The sequence below is a fragment of the Pinus tabuliformis genome, chromosome J, assembly GCF_031772625.1.
Source record: "Pinus tabuliformis cultivar Carrire ecotype Pingquan chromosome J, CPIR1, whole genome shotgun sequence".
In the NCBI taxonomy this organism is placed as follows: Eukaryota; Viridiplantae; Streptophyta; class Pinopsida; order Pinales; family Pinaceae; genus Pinus; species Pinus tabuliformis.
In genome coordinates this window covers 541532752-541548102 of record NC_142295.1, presented here as the reverse complement: position 1 = coordinate 541548102, position 15351 = coordinate 541532752, and the positions used below count along the sequence as shown (strand labels likewise).

The 15351-nt window shown below is 39.3% G+C and overlaps 1 protein-coding gene across 1 annotated transcript in view; it reads left to right on the top strand.

Moving 5' to 3' along the window:
• The window catches only part of LOC149228155 (PH, RCC1 and FYVE domains-containing protein 1-like), a 176568-nt gene that overhangs the window by 143021 nt on the left and 18196 nt on the right, over nt 1-15351 (top strand). Inside the window, exon 8 of the mRNA XM_089378061.1 lies at nt 2444-2913. Within this exon, the coding sequence (XP_089234187.1) occupies nt 2444-2913 (470 nt within the window). The remainder of the gene's footprint in view (nt 1-2443; nt 2914-15351) is intronic.

Here is a 15351-nt window from a genome sequence, read left to right as displayed (position 1 = left end):
GTGATTTTCCTCAGGAAGATGGTGTGAAGTCTGAAGGGTTATGCGAACTCTGTTTTGCCCTCAAAATCAGTCATTGTGTTTGTTTCAGGATCCTCAACCTGCTCCAGACATCCGTCTAAGCTTTTGGAGGGCTCGGATTTGTTTTTTTCACTCTTGTACAGTCTCAGGTGGCCGGAGGATGATAATCGCTAAACCTCGTCCTATAATTTGGCCCTCAGAATTGTGTCATTTAACTTCAGGAGGGTTTCTACCTCACTTGGGAGGCCTTCTTTTAAACTCAGACTTATTTCAGATGGTCACAAATTGAATTCGTTCCTCAATTTCGGCCTCATAGTCTGTTCAGATATATTGTCCAGCTTCAGGAATAGTTCGGCTTGCTTTAGATGATATTTCTTTTCCCCAGAATGGTCTTGCAAGGGTTTGAGACTCAGAAAACTTTGATCTGTCTAGATTTAGCCTCAGAGACAATTCGTTCAGCCTCAAGGTGACATGATTGCCTTACCACTGAGTCTTTCTACAAAAATACTTCGCTGCTCCTTGTATAGCGAGAACCCTGTTGCCAGAACAAAAAATAAAAGATAAAATGGGTTGATTTGTGTCAAATCTTCTCACAAGACTTGCTGCTCCTGCAGATGGTTGATTCCCTGTGGCCAGAACAAAGAAAAGTGACTAGGTAGGGTGGGATCACCTCCACCGAAACTAGTCTAAGAAGAATTGGGGTCTTAGAACCCTCAAAGCCTTAGGCTCAAACGAAACAGCGACAAATAATCCAATCCAATTGATGCATCAAGTGATTCTAAACCTCTTGTATTTATAGATTTCCTTGAGGGGGGTTTTATCTTTAATTAATTGAGTGAAGTTCACATCAAGCCCCAACTTTGGGCTTTTTTACCCCAGCTACCCCAAAGCTTGCCCAACATTGGGTAAAATCCCTGTATCGAGGACTATAGCCTACAGGGATCGTCGGCTACTTCATCCCTTGGGTCAGGCCCCATATATAAAACACAGCTGATTATATTATGGAGTACAGATTCATTGAAGGAAATTCTTGATCCTATCCAAAGAAGGCGGTTACTTGAAAGTAGCAGAGGCATGATTTATCATGAAAATGTTACATAATTGTGTTGTTATGTTCTGTGAAACTTAAATTTTGATCCATAGTTATACGACTCGCTGGTTACGAAAATATCTGACACAGCCCACTAGGATTGCTAGGCTCCAGCCCTCTGGGAAACTCAGCAATACCTGACATGACACTGTCAAACTCAGTCAAACTGGCAATTTTTTTTGAAACTGAGAGCGGGTCAAGCTTTGGTCAAACTTGGAAAAGCTAGGCCAAACTTGATCCCATTATCAGTTATGTTTATATGATATATGTTTGTCATGATATGTAACATGGAGTTCTTTGAGTTTGTGAAAATAAGGGCTATAACCTGTTGTAAATAATAGCTGATATTTCAAAAATTAATAGCAGTGAGGTGATTGGGGTTGTATTAAGGTGGAAACCTGGGTTCAAAACCTCCTGAATGGGTTTAGGCAATGGCATAAATATGTTCTGCATACTATGGAAGCTTAGCCACAGAAACTCTATAATAAGTATTTCTATAAAACCTATAGCAGATATGGCTCTCTATGAAAATGTGAGCAAAAAGATAAATAAAGGAAAAACCGTGTTATACAAGATCAAACTACTTGCTATTATCTTCTAGATTATCAGCCTCGAGGACTCTAGCTGTGTCATGTAATTGCAAACTATGTACTCTATGAAAATATTAGCAGAAAGAAAAATATTCAGGAAATTAAGTTATAATATGTAATTGCAAGCTATTTACTTTCAGCTTTTAGATTGTCAGCCTTCAGAGCTCTGGCTTATAAACTATCATTATTCATGCATGTACCATGTATTATGTTTACAATTTCATTTACATGTACATCATCATAATTTATATGCCTATCTTGATGTCTAGATGATGGGTTTCTCATGCAAAGGTTGCCCCTATTTTTTTCTGTTGTTAAAGCTTCAATATTCAATGTATTTTGAGTATATAGAGTTTTTCCAAATAACCAGTTGACTCCATAGTTTGGTTTGCATAGTATGTGTTCTCTGATTTTGTTTCAAACTTTTATAAGAACACTTTGACCTTAATTTGTATTTTCATTAGAGGTTAGATTTTATGAATTGATGAGAAGTCAGAACCTTTGATTTTCTACTGTGCTTTTCTAAGTTTGTAACTCTACAAGTGAAAATTTATTAACTATTACCTGGAAAGTGATCAGGCATATGCATTCTATACACAGCATGCTTCTATATGCAAATCAACCATTAGAATTGTAATTCTTTCAACATTAATGCCTTAGAACAGTTTTCCAACTTCTGCATTTATGAGTTTGACTTGGGAATAACTTCTGCTGCTGTTTATTGTGTTGTACTCATCTTATGTAGATGAAGGATATGGCTGAAAAACTTCCAGCGAAAATGCAAACAGGCAATGTGGGCACAGTTCTTTCACCAAGTCTTAGTGCTTTGAATGAACTGCTATCTCCAGCAAGTTCTAGTCTCATGGAAATTCCAGAAGTAGAAGATATAAAGTTCTATGACCAAAAGTTTAGTCTGAGCCCCACCACTTGGGTGCTTAAGGATGTACGAGTAAAGGGTTCCTGCAGTGCACCTCGCACACATGATACACCAATGAGTGCTCCAGGAAGAGCTTTCCCTTATCACACTGCAACCAGGTTAATGGATGATATGCAGATCACAGGTTGCAAGGCTGGAGAAAACAATGGTATATTACCTAAAGCAGAAAATGGGCATCCTCTGTGTGCTGAATGGGTAGAGCAGTATGAACCTGGTGTATACATTACATTTGTGGCTTTGGCCAGTGGCGGAAAGGATCTGAAGCGTGTGAGGTTCAGGTAATGGTGTCTTTCATAGTTGGTTTGTTCTAGTTAGCCTAGACGTGAGTTTCATGTATGTTTGACAGAGAGAGTGCCTTTCTGTTAGCACCCCCCTAGAACCAAAAAAGATATGTAGCCCCATTTATGCAAATTCAAAATTTGTCATTTTTAGGATTTGCATATTGATTTGGAAGTATATTGTAGATTCTGATTGTGGAGTTAAATTGGAATGCCCTTTGATGCCCCATTGTTCCTGATATACTATTTATTCTTTTAGGAATATATGTCCCAGTTTCATTAAAGAATATTAGAAAAGGCCACCATAGGCCTGGTTGTCAGGTGTTTGTTATAGACTTTGTGGATGAGAAATCATTGTGTTATGATTAATGTTGTGGATTAGATCTCGAAGTGTCATCATTTTTGGGTTTTCAAACACTTGTGATCTCTCTCCCATGAGTAAATTTTATTCTTTGTATTGTAGATTAGTTTGTTAAGAAACATGTTAGGAGGACTAACCTGTAATTATCTTCCTTATTCTATTTCCTATCTATGCCTTCCACCAAGTCCTGAAATGTTTGTTGAAGAATCTAGGGCAGTTAGAGTTGATTAGATTCTTCTTAGCATGATAACTATTTGTGAGGTATTTTATCTTTAGCTTATTAGCACAATCTTTTACTTGATATCATTAGTGTGTATTTCTTACTTCATCAAATAGCTACCAAAACAAAGAGACAAGAACACAAGATGTTGGCATTCTGCCAGGGCCAAAACCTCTCCCTCTTGGAGAGGAAAACCTGCACAAAATTCTTCTTATAGAGATTCCAATTGACGAATACCAAGACCATGACCCTTGACCTATAATGCCGCTCCAAGATCAAGACACCAATCCTCTTCTTCGTCATTGCTGAGTTCATCATCACTGCACCACTGAGATCTTCCTTGCTGCTGTCATCACTGAGAACATTATTGTGCCTCTACTGAGATACTCATTATGACAATGAGATCATTGCTTCTGCACCATTACTCCATCTTCACATAGATCATTGTTGCATCGTCTCAACTACACCATCATTACTGTGTCATCTTGCTGCACTACTACAAAGATCTTCCTGAGACCATGGTTGTGACTATACTTAGATCATGACTGTGTCTTGATGATATGCCGAGACTGTATGATCCTCTCCATCGTAGATACATCAAGACTGCGAGATCAAGATTGTGACTGTGTATATATATAAGCCGAGACAGAGTATGACTGAGGTTCTTCGTATGCATGCCGAGACTGTAACTTCCGAGACAATAGTCACTGAAATCGAGAAGAGACCGTGGTCATGAGACTGTTATATTTCACTGTGATCATCACCGAAGATAGCAGAGGTATCCGAAGTCCTTTTTCCCACAAAAAATCACAGAGAAACCCGAGATTATGTGTCACTGTGCTTGCCCGAGATTTCAGAGATCTTATGCGAAGATGTCACTGTGTTTATCACCGAGATCCTTACTGTGCCATCGAAGTTTCAGAGTGATCCGAAGTTATGTCCTCCTGTGATTACTCTAGCTGCATATTTATAGGTGTTAGTCCATGTATGCAAGCCGACGTGAACTTAGTGAACCGTTGCATCCTTTTATTGAGCCAACATGTCATCTATATATACTTTGAAGCTGAATTGGCCGTCTTTCAAATCGTTTCACTGACAGTCTTCTTCTTTGGAGGATGGTACTTGTCTTGGAGGGCTACTTGACACTAGGTTGACCCATAATCATGCTCAAGAAGAGCTTTTTAACATGACTTTTTGACTTTCCTAGACCTATGGAATGAGCAAGAAACTCATTCGAATAATTTACAAAAATAATATTTCTTTTTTCTTGACAAGTACAATGATCAAAATTACATTTACAAATACCGAACATAGTTACACTTTTCTTCAACACTCCCTCTTAACTAGGGAGGTATTTACAATGGTACTTGGTCATTCTCAATCTGAATAATTTCTCATAAGAAGAATAGGATTGGTAATCCCATCTGTATAGCACCATATCAACCAGCATTGTCACAATGCAAGGCCTTGACTAACAACTCCGTCTCTCCACAAGACCATGAGCTACAATGTTGGCGAGACCAATGACAATAGACACCTTTATCATTGTCTCTCAAGGTACATACCCACCCGGGTGTTCACTGAATATGAACTTCTAGGACTATTCTTATCTTGGGTTCCTAGCCCTCAAAGAATATCGGTCCTCTTGCCTACTCTTATCTTTGATGCCCTACACATCCTCAAAGAGCATTAGATGCCAGATGATTACCTAATCCTCCATTCTTTTTTCCCAGGCGAAGACAAGAATGTTGTGTCTATCATGTGTCTATGTTGGTATCATCCCAAGACCCCTTTTTCCTCCCAAAAACATATCATTTATCCATTCATTTTCATCATATATCCCTTAGAATCCTTGAAAATTGATTATTAATAGTCTTATAGTTATTGATTTAGGGGTTTTATGTTGAAGAATTAGAAGTTTTTGATGAAATGGTTACAGGAAGTTCCCACATCCTGTAATAAGCTTATCGTTTGACATGTGGCGCAGCAGTTGGGCTAGAACGAAAGGCATGGACAAAAAGCAGAATGTCCAAGCATGGACAAACACCTATCTCCCAGCCGAATCGATCCTCCTAGATGCGCGGTCAACTCAAGTCAAAGCATGGCACCTGGCAGACAAAAGCAGCAACAACAACTCGTTCTATTTTTATTTGGTTTTTGTTCTTTTTGAAAACACTTAGGATAGAAACATTTTGAAAAGGCTTGATGTAATAAAAGCGGCAACAGCCGAATGTACATTCATTGTAGCAATGACATGGCTGTGGATATACATATGTAAATACAGTCCAGTTAATGGTTAATGTTTAATCGTTGAATCGTTCCAGAACAGAGTTTTTAAGTTTAATACTAAGACCTATTCACAGTTACGACTTGTGTATCTCGTGCATTGATTTGGTAGCCGGTCGATTATAAGCCAGTGTACCCTTGGAACGCGGACGGGCCCTGCGTTCAATCGGTATACTGTCCATTTATTTCATTTACATTTCGGTTATCGTATGGTTTGCACAGTGATTGGATTTCGATTTCAATAGGTTTTATATGGTTTGCATAACAGTTACAATTACATAGCTTTCGATTTCCATTGAATGTATATGGTTTGCGCTTATGGTTGGTTTGCGTTTATGGTTATGCTGCACAGTCATCACTGAGATTTGGAAGTGCGTCCTGTAAGGGATTCGATCCCTGTGTGTCTCGTAAAAGCACCATCATAAACTCTGTTTTTATTCCACAATTCATTTATGCTCTCTATATAGTTTGATATAGTGTAAATATCATTGAATGCTGTGTGTTTACTGAACAAGGGTTTTCTGGGTAATATCTTTGTAAGGAGATTAAAATCATTGTTACAGTCATACACAGTGCTTAGGTTTGCACAGTCATACACAGTCCTTAAGTTTGCACAGTCATACACAGTGCTTAGGTTCAGGGTTTAATCTGGTAAATGCATTTAATGATAAGCATTGTAATCAGGTATATTAGTAAGGTAATCTGAGTGTTTGAATGATAGGTGACATATCCCAGCCTTCCGTAAAGAAGCCTTGTAACCTACATCATAATCACTTGGCCAACAATCCTTTATGTCTATATATTTTAGACCATGCCTCTAAGCTTACGCACCTTGGTCGATATTAAATATAGAGTCTAGCCTAGTACCCTAGCTAGAACACTACATTTTGGCGCCGTTGCCGGGGAGGCGTACTTAAAGGATTCAAACAAAAAGAAAAAAAATTTCAATACACAAAAATAAACAAAAACACAGTTAGAAATCATGTTCATTTATGCCTAGACTTAGAGACAATCAAGGGAGATTTGTAAAAACCCCCCACCATCTAAAAACTAACCCATCATCATCAGGAGCAGACTCTCTAGGGAATACAACACCAGCTGAGGAGGATATCCAAACATTGGAAGAAAGATTTTATTCAGGACAGCAAATTACTCTTGCTGAGAGAGAAACTCTATTTGCACATAAATCACAGCAGAAGCCCTTTCCTAGATCTTCTACACAAGGGAAAAGTAGTACAATTACCAAGCAATCTTCCTTTCTCTCTTTTCCACCAAGTGACACTGACACAAAGAGACCAATTAGAATGGCTGAGGAGGGATCTGGATCAGTTCCCCACCAAGAGGAGGAGGAGTCAACTTTTAAGTTCCCTATACAAGAACCACAGGAGGATGAGGAGATCAAAATGAAAAATATACACCCATCCGTGCTCCCCAATTTCTATGGTATGGCTTCAGAGGATCCAGACTCATTCTTATTCGAGTTTGACATTGTATGTCGAACTTATGGCTATACAGATGATGCTCATAGGCTCAGATTGTTTCCAGCCACATTAAAGGCAGCAACCTTGAAATGGTTTATGGGGCTAGGTGAGCATGCCATAGTTGATTGGGATGGCATGAGGAGAATATTTCTAAGGAAATATCAGCCTTATTGCAGATCCAAAGACTCTAAAGATGACATCTTTAGAATGAGTCAGCAGGAGGATGAAACCTTAGAAGAATATTTAGAACGGTTTGTCTATAACTTGCAAAAATCTAAACACCGAACAATGCCTCCTGATCTGGTCCGCACAATATTCTTGAAAGGTATCCGGGAAGAATACATGGATGATCTCAACTTAATGGGCAAAGGTGACATTTCTGCCTTACCCTTTGAAGAAATAGCTGAGCTGTGTGAAAAATATTCAAGGAGTAAAGCTAAAATGGGAAAGAGAACCTTGTCATCAAGGGTCACAAAAACTGCCTCTGCTAGTGTCACCCGGGCTGAAATTGGTAATCTTTTAGAAGAGTTTAAAACAGATTTGTTGAGCACTCTAGGGAACCAAATTGATACCTTAAAGGCCAAAAAGAAACAGGAAGAAGAAGATAATATCATGGCTATTTTCTGCCCCAAATGCCGCAAGAAACATGCATTAAAAGACTGCCCTCTAGAAAATATCCAAGTTTGTGCTTTCTGTACTGAACATCATGATATGTTTAACTGTCCTAAAGTTAAAATTTTGCAGAACTGTAACATGGCAGCCAGTACAGAGATGGAAAACGTGTATTACATGGGTGCAAAGCGACCATGGCAGCCAAGGCAAGCACCCCAAGGTATGTTTCCTAATCAAAATCTGCAATTTCCTATGAATGATCAGATGTATGCACAAAACTCATGGAATGTACCCATGCCATGGCAGCATGGAAACCAACCACAAAATCAATGGAGACCGTCTCAACAGTACTCACAATCTTATCATCCATATCCGCAATCATACCCACCTTACTCACAGCCATATCAGCAGTACCAACAGCCATATCCATCACATTCTCAAACATATCAGCAGCACCCTCAGCAAGTTGTTTATCAGCCCCAACCTTCTCAACAAGCACTGCCTGCTCCTCCACCAATAAATGTACCACAACTGCAATTTCCAACTAACCCACAACCTCCCAGACCCACTCAAATACCTGCTCAAACTGTCCCAAATCCGAATAATAGAGCAGAGAGGCCAACCTATAATGTAGAGGAAGGAACTTCATACTCCACACTGCCTTTGCAAAACATTAATCTGAGGTCTGGTAGGGTGCTCCAGAAGGATTCTCCAATAACAGATCAGCAAGAAGAAAACTCAGAAAAAGACAATGAAATGACAACTCAAACAAAACCAAGCAGTGATACCAAAGATAAACAGATGCAATCACTGCATCCACCTTTTCCAGACCGATTGGTCCAAGTAAAACCACCACTGCCTCCACCACAATTTGATGTCTTGGATGAACTTAAAAATGTCTACATAAAAATCCCACTGCTGCAAGCTATAAAGGACATTCCTATCTATACCAAAGCCATCAAAGACATGTGTCTCAAGAAGCCTGCTAGGAAAAGGATTGATCCTCAGACCATTCATGTTTTAGGAAATTTAGCAGGCCTTATGACCAATACCATCTCCATGGAGAAGTATGTTGATCCTGGCATTCCCAAAGTGACCACCATCATTAACAACATACGGATTCCAAACACTTTGATAGATCTTGGAGCCGCAATCAATGTCATGACCCTTGAAACCATGAGAACACTCCAGCTCATGAATTTGCAACATACCACGATTGTTCTTGAACTAGCTGATAGGTCCAAAGTCATTCCTGAAGGGATTTTGGAAGACATCATTGTCTCACTGGACTCTTGGGAGTATCCAGTGGATTTCCTAGTCCTTCAACCCAAATCCAATTTAGGAGGACACCCTATCATCCTAGGTAGACCATGGTTAGCGACTGCTGATGCATTCATTGGATGCCGATCAGGCAACATGATTATTTCCAGAGGGACCGAAAGAAAACAACTCACCCTCTATCCATCGGCACAATCACCAGCAGTAACACATAACTTGTGGCTTGATGATAAATTTAATGATAAAGAAGAAGTACAATCTGTTTTTAGCATTGACCAGATCTATGATTTCCACGAAGACAATAATGATTTGGTAGAATTATTTCTTTCTCAACCCGATGTATCTGAAAATTTGAGAAATGAACAATATAATGCTGCAGATGTACTTTTGGCTCAAAACTTTCAAGAAACATGCACTATCCACTCTTTGCAATCTACATTTCACGACATCTTTCCAGTTCAATCCATCACCAATACACAGAGTCAGGTCATAGAGATCAGTCCAGGGAAAACTTTGAACATAGGCAACCACCTAGACTCATCTCAGCAAGAGAAATTGATTAGACTCTTGAAGAAGTACCAAAAAGCCTTTGCTTGGGATTAGACTGACATGCATGGGATTCACCCCGACACATGCACTCACCATATCTACACAGATAGCACCATTAAACCAGTGAGGCAACCACAAAGAAGAATGAACCCCATGCTCCAAGACATTGTCAGAGAGGAATTGCAAAAACTTTTGAGAGTCAACTTTATATATCCTATTTCTGACAGTCAGTGGGTATCCCCATTGGTTATCGTGCCCAAGAAAAATGGTAAGTGGCGCATCTGTGTTGATTACAGACAGCTGAATAAAGCAACGCTCAAAGATTACTTCCCACTGCCATTTATTGACCAAGTGTTAGACACCCTAGCTGGCAAATCATCATTTTCTTTTCTTGATGGTTTCAGTGGCTACAACCAGATCAGGATTGCCTCTGAAGACCAGGACAAAACCACATTCACCTGTCCTTGGGGCACCTATGCCTACAATGTTTTTCCATTTGGACTTTGTAACGCTCCAGCTACATTTCAGCGAGCTGTGTTAGCTATTTTCGCTGATTTAATACATGATTGTGTTGAAGTGTATATGGATGATTTTTCAGTATATGGCAATTCATTTGAACATGCATTAGAAAATCTTGAGAGAGTTTTGAAAAGGTGTATTGAAGCTAACCTGTCCCTCAGCAACGAAAAGTGCTTTATGATGTTAAATGAAGGGATAGTGTTGGGCCATTATATCTCTTTTCAAGGCATCCAGGTTGACCCAGCCAAGATCCAGATTATTGCCGATTTGCCTATTCCACAAAATCAGAGAGAGGTAAGAAGTTTTCTTGGGTATGCAAGCTATTACCGCAGATTCATTGAACATTTTAGCAAGATAGCTTTACCTTTGTTTAAACTTCTAACCAAAGATGTACTTTTCAACTGGACTGAGAACTGTCAACATGCATTCGAACAACTCAAAAAGAAACTATCTACCGCACCAGTCTTGAGAGGGCCTAATTGGAGTTTACCATTTCATATTTTTACCGATGCATCTGACACTGCAGTAGGTGCATCATTAGGCCAAAAAGAGGAATCTTGTACTTATGCCATTTATTTCATTAGTAAAAATCTAACACCTGCAGAGCTAAACTATACAGTTACAGAAAAGGAAACGCTTGCCATCATTTATGCTGTGAATAAATTCCGACATTACATAACTGGTTATGAAGTCTTTGTACATACTGATCATTCTGCCATTAGACATCTCATGAATAAACCAATAACTAGTGGCAGAGTTACCAGATGGTTACTATTGTTACAGGAATTTAACATCACAGTGTTAGATAGACTAGGCAAAGAGAACCAGGTGGCTGATTTTCTCTCTAGACTGCAAAATCCAGGTGAGGTTGTTCCAGTTGAAGATTCTTTTCCGGATGAACACTTATTTGCAATTTCCATAGTAACTCCTTGGTATGCTGATTTGGCTAATTACTTGTCTACAGGAAGGACACCTCCACACTTCATTGCAAAGGAAAGGAAAAGACTAATCAAACAAAGTGCTAGATATTCATGGCTTAATGGCGATCTATTTTATACTGGTTTTGATATGATCATTAGGAGATGTGTAAGAAATGATGAGGTAATTGACATTTTAAAATCTTGCCATGATGAACCGTGTGGTGGGCATTTTGCAGCGAAGCGGACAGCCTTCAAAGTTCTTACTCTTGGATACTACTGGCCATCCATTTTCAAGGATGCCAAGAAGTATGTAAAGAGTTGTGACAGCTGCCAAAGAATGGGCAGACCAACAGCTACCGATGAGATGCCCCTTCAGCCCCAAGTTCACTTAGAGCCATTTGATAAGTGGGCTCTGGACTTTATAGGACCTATTAACCCAGCCTCCAATGGTAAGAAGTACATCTTAGTATGTACTGATTACGTCACAAAGTGGGCAGAAGAAAAAGCACTGGTGAGAGCAACCGAACACACAGTAGTCAATTTCCTTTTTGAGGAGATCTTTGTGAGGTATGGAGTACCAAGAGAAATTGTAACTGATCAAGGTACTCAATTCACCTCAAAGCTCATGAAGGACATCACAGACAAGTACCAAATAAAGCATAGAAAAAGTACCCCTTATCATCCACAGGCCAATGGGCAGGTGGAATCAACAAACAAAACTTTGGAGGGGATCATTACCAAAACTGTTGCAATGAACAGGAAAAATTGGGAAGAAAAGCTCAAAGAGGCACTCTGGGCTTACAGGATTACTTGGAAAGATACCACAGGATTTACACCATACCAATTGGTGTACGGTAAGGAGGTCATGCTTCCTATTGAATTCCAAATCCATACTTTTAAACTGGCTGCAGATTTACAAATTGATTTGGACCAAGCACAAAAAGAAAGAATCCAGCAGTTGAACCAGCTGGATGAGATGAGGCAGCAAGCAGAACAAACCACCATCCTCATGCAAAAACACAGGAAGCAATGGCATGATTCACACATTAAGAAGAAGCACTTCAAGGAAGGTGACTGGGCTTTACTTTTTGACTCGAAATTCAAGGATCATAAAGCCAAGTTCACCACCCATTGGATGGGCCCCTATGAAATTATTCAGGCTTATGACAATGGTTCAGTTAAGCTCAAAACTATTGATGGAGAGGGTCATTCCTTCACAGTCAATGGTCATCGCCTGAAACTGTACACCACCATCAGCAAGCAAGATTTTCTCCATACACTATCTCAGCAAAGAGAGGTTGAGATATTGCAGCCCTCAGCTGCAGTATCACTGCCTTAGTTTCATTTCCTTTCAATTTCAAATTCAAAAAGAAAAAATAAAAAAATAATAAAATTTTTTTTAAAAACAAAAACTAAAAAAAAAAATATAAAATAATAAAATCATGGGTTAGATGTGAAAACCAGTATCTGGCACAATCTAACCCCGAATTCCTACTTGAAAACCAATTCGTTGGCGGGTATGAATTCTCTTTCTTTTGTTCACTGTTTAATTTCTCAGCTGAATCATGACTTGAGGACAAGTCAAACTTTAAGTCGGGGAGAGAGGCATCAACATTCTGTTCTGTTACTTTTATCTCTCCCTTGTAAATTCTTCAAGATTTCTTATTCTATATTTTCACTGTAAATTTCCAACAGCAGCTTGTTCCAGCATTCCAGACTTCAATAAATAAGCTGTTTTGTCATGATTTTATTTCAGAGGGACCTGGTTATAAACATTTTGCAGGGGGACCTGTTCTGTTCAGATATCTACGCTACCAACACCAGCAGTAATGGGACCTGTTTTAAGACATTCAGAAGGGACCTGTTAAAGAAATTGACACTAAGGGCTACTTCAACAGAATTTCATCAAGCTTCTACAAGGATTTGGGCACCAACACTCCATCAAATGCCAAGCTCAGTGAACTGTAACAATACAAGGAGCTGCATGAACATTTTCAAAATTTTCTCAAAGGGACCTGTTACATCTTCAAATTTTTCTCAAAGGGACCTGTTACATCTTCAAAATTTTCTCAAAGGACCTGTGCATTTAATCTTCCTCAGAGGACCTGTTACAACAAGTAAAAGAACAGTCAAAAAGGGATTAGCTACTCAGCATGTCAATACAATAACGATCAACAAAAGAGTAATGTGTTTCTGTTCTTAAACATTTAATTTCCTAGATTGATTTTTAATGTAACTTTGATGACTATGAACTGTTATGATTAGTTTCAAGGACACCTACATCAATCTCCTATCACCCCTTATCCCACCGATTCTCATCATTCCCATACATCAACCTATTCATATCCCTAAAACCCATTACCAACACATCCCCTTGTCATATATCCTACAGTCATACCAACATCCTCTATATGACCGAATACCAACTGAAAAGGGCACGTGGTGAGTTGTGTTTTTAAATACAAAGGAAGAGACAGATGTAAAGCGGCCTATATATATTTCACTCCACACAGCCAAATCATAATAAGCGGCCTATATATATTTCACTCCACACAGCCAAATCATAACTTCACCACCCAACGTACCCAATGATCAAAAGGGGCTCCCCGAAATCATACCCAGCATTATAGATACGCTACCAGCGCTCTTGTGGTGACATCCATGCAAGCGTACAACACTCCTCTGTTTTTTTTTTTTTAAATGAATGGTTACGTTGTGAAGTGAGTACAGGGTTATCTCACCATCATTTCCACCTTCGATTCCCATAACTTCCAAAGTGAGAACCAGAAGCAAGGAGCGCCGAAGAGAGTATTATCATTTGGGTAGATTTACACAGTGGAATCAGAAGCAAGGAGCGCCGAAGGGAGTATTACCGTTTGGGTCGATTTACACAGTGAAGATTGAAACCAGTGAGTGCCGAAAGAGGAAAGTATCACCATTCTATTTTGACTCCCATCATAGTCATATCGACCGGCCGAGCATCATATTGAAGACTGAAGGAAGCGATACATCAGTTAACCAACTCGAAATTTCTTTGTTAAAATTGTAAGAATATAGACAGAGAAGGGTTAGAAGCATGACCCTTTGCCACCACCATGACTAATAGGGTCGAACCGAGTGTGTTTGACAGTTCACAATACCATGAGGATTGCATTGAAATTCTCAGAGAAACACAGTGGTTACCATTTCTAGAAAAATTCCATGGAAGTAATGAGGAAGTTACCAAGCAATTTGCCTTCACCTTTAATGGAGAAAAGGCCCTAATAGGTAACTTCTCCTTCAGAATTTCAGAGGATACTATAGCTCAGGCAATAGGGATTAGTCCAGAAGGGGAGAAGTACTTTAAAACCAAGCAATTTAAAGAGAAATCATGGACACAGTTCATGTCTAGATCTAGAGTCTCCTCAGTAAACTGGAAGAAGGGTGTTCCAAGAAGCTGGTTAGTTCATCCTTGGGATGAAATGGTTTACATCCTTCAAAAATTCATAACCTGTCAAGGTAGGTACAGTATTGTTTATCTATACCACATCAAACTACTCCATTTGAAGAAACAATGTGTAATCAGTGTGCCATATTTTCTGCTACAAAGCTTAACTAAGATGTCCAAGACTATCCAGAAGCAGAAGGGGAATGAAGACAAGAGCTTGTACCATTTTGGCTTAATTAAAATCCTCATTGAGCATGAATTGCAGAAAAGAGGGAAACCATGGAAAGAATTCCTAGCTGTCAATCAAATTAGAGATGAGGAAGAAAAAGAAGAAGTGCAAGAGGACTCAGGGTTTATGAAGGACATTGATGAAGAAATTCCAGTATCCAAAGCCAGCAAAGCACCTCTACCTGTGGGCAGCATAAGGACCAGGAACATGCAAAAAGAAGATGCTAAGAGGGCCGAAAAAGACAAAATTTTTACCACTTACTCACGAAGAACAAGGCGGACACCAAAAGCCCAGTTGCAAGAAGACCAGTTTGAATCTCATGCACCTGCACAAATGGATGTTGAGAGTGGTGACCATTCACTACCAGCACCAGAAGTTGACATGGAGGTAGAAAGCAATAACAAACAGGAAAAATGTTCACCACCTCCCATCAAAAGACAGAAGAAGTTAGAGAAACAAATTGAAGAATTGAAGGAAGAGCTCATGGAAGCTAACATGTTGGAAAAAGTTATTAAAAGAGAAAATGAAATGCTCCGGGCGCAAAGCAAAGAAACTC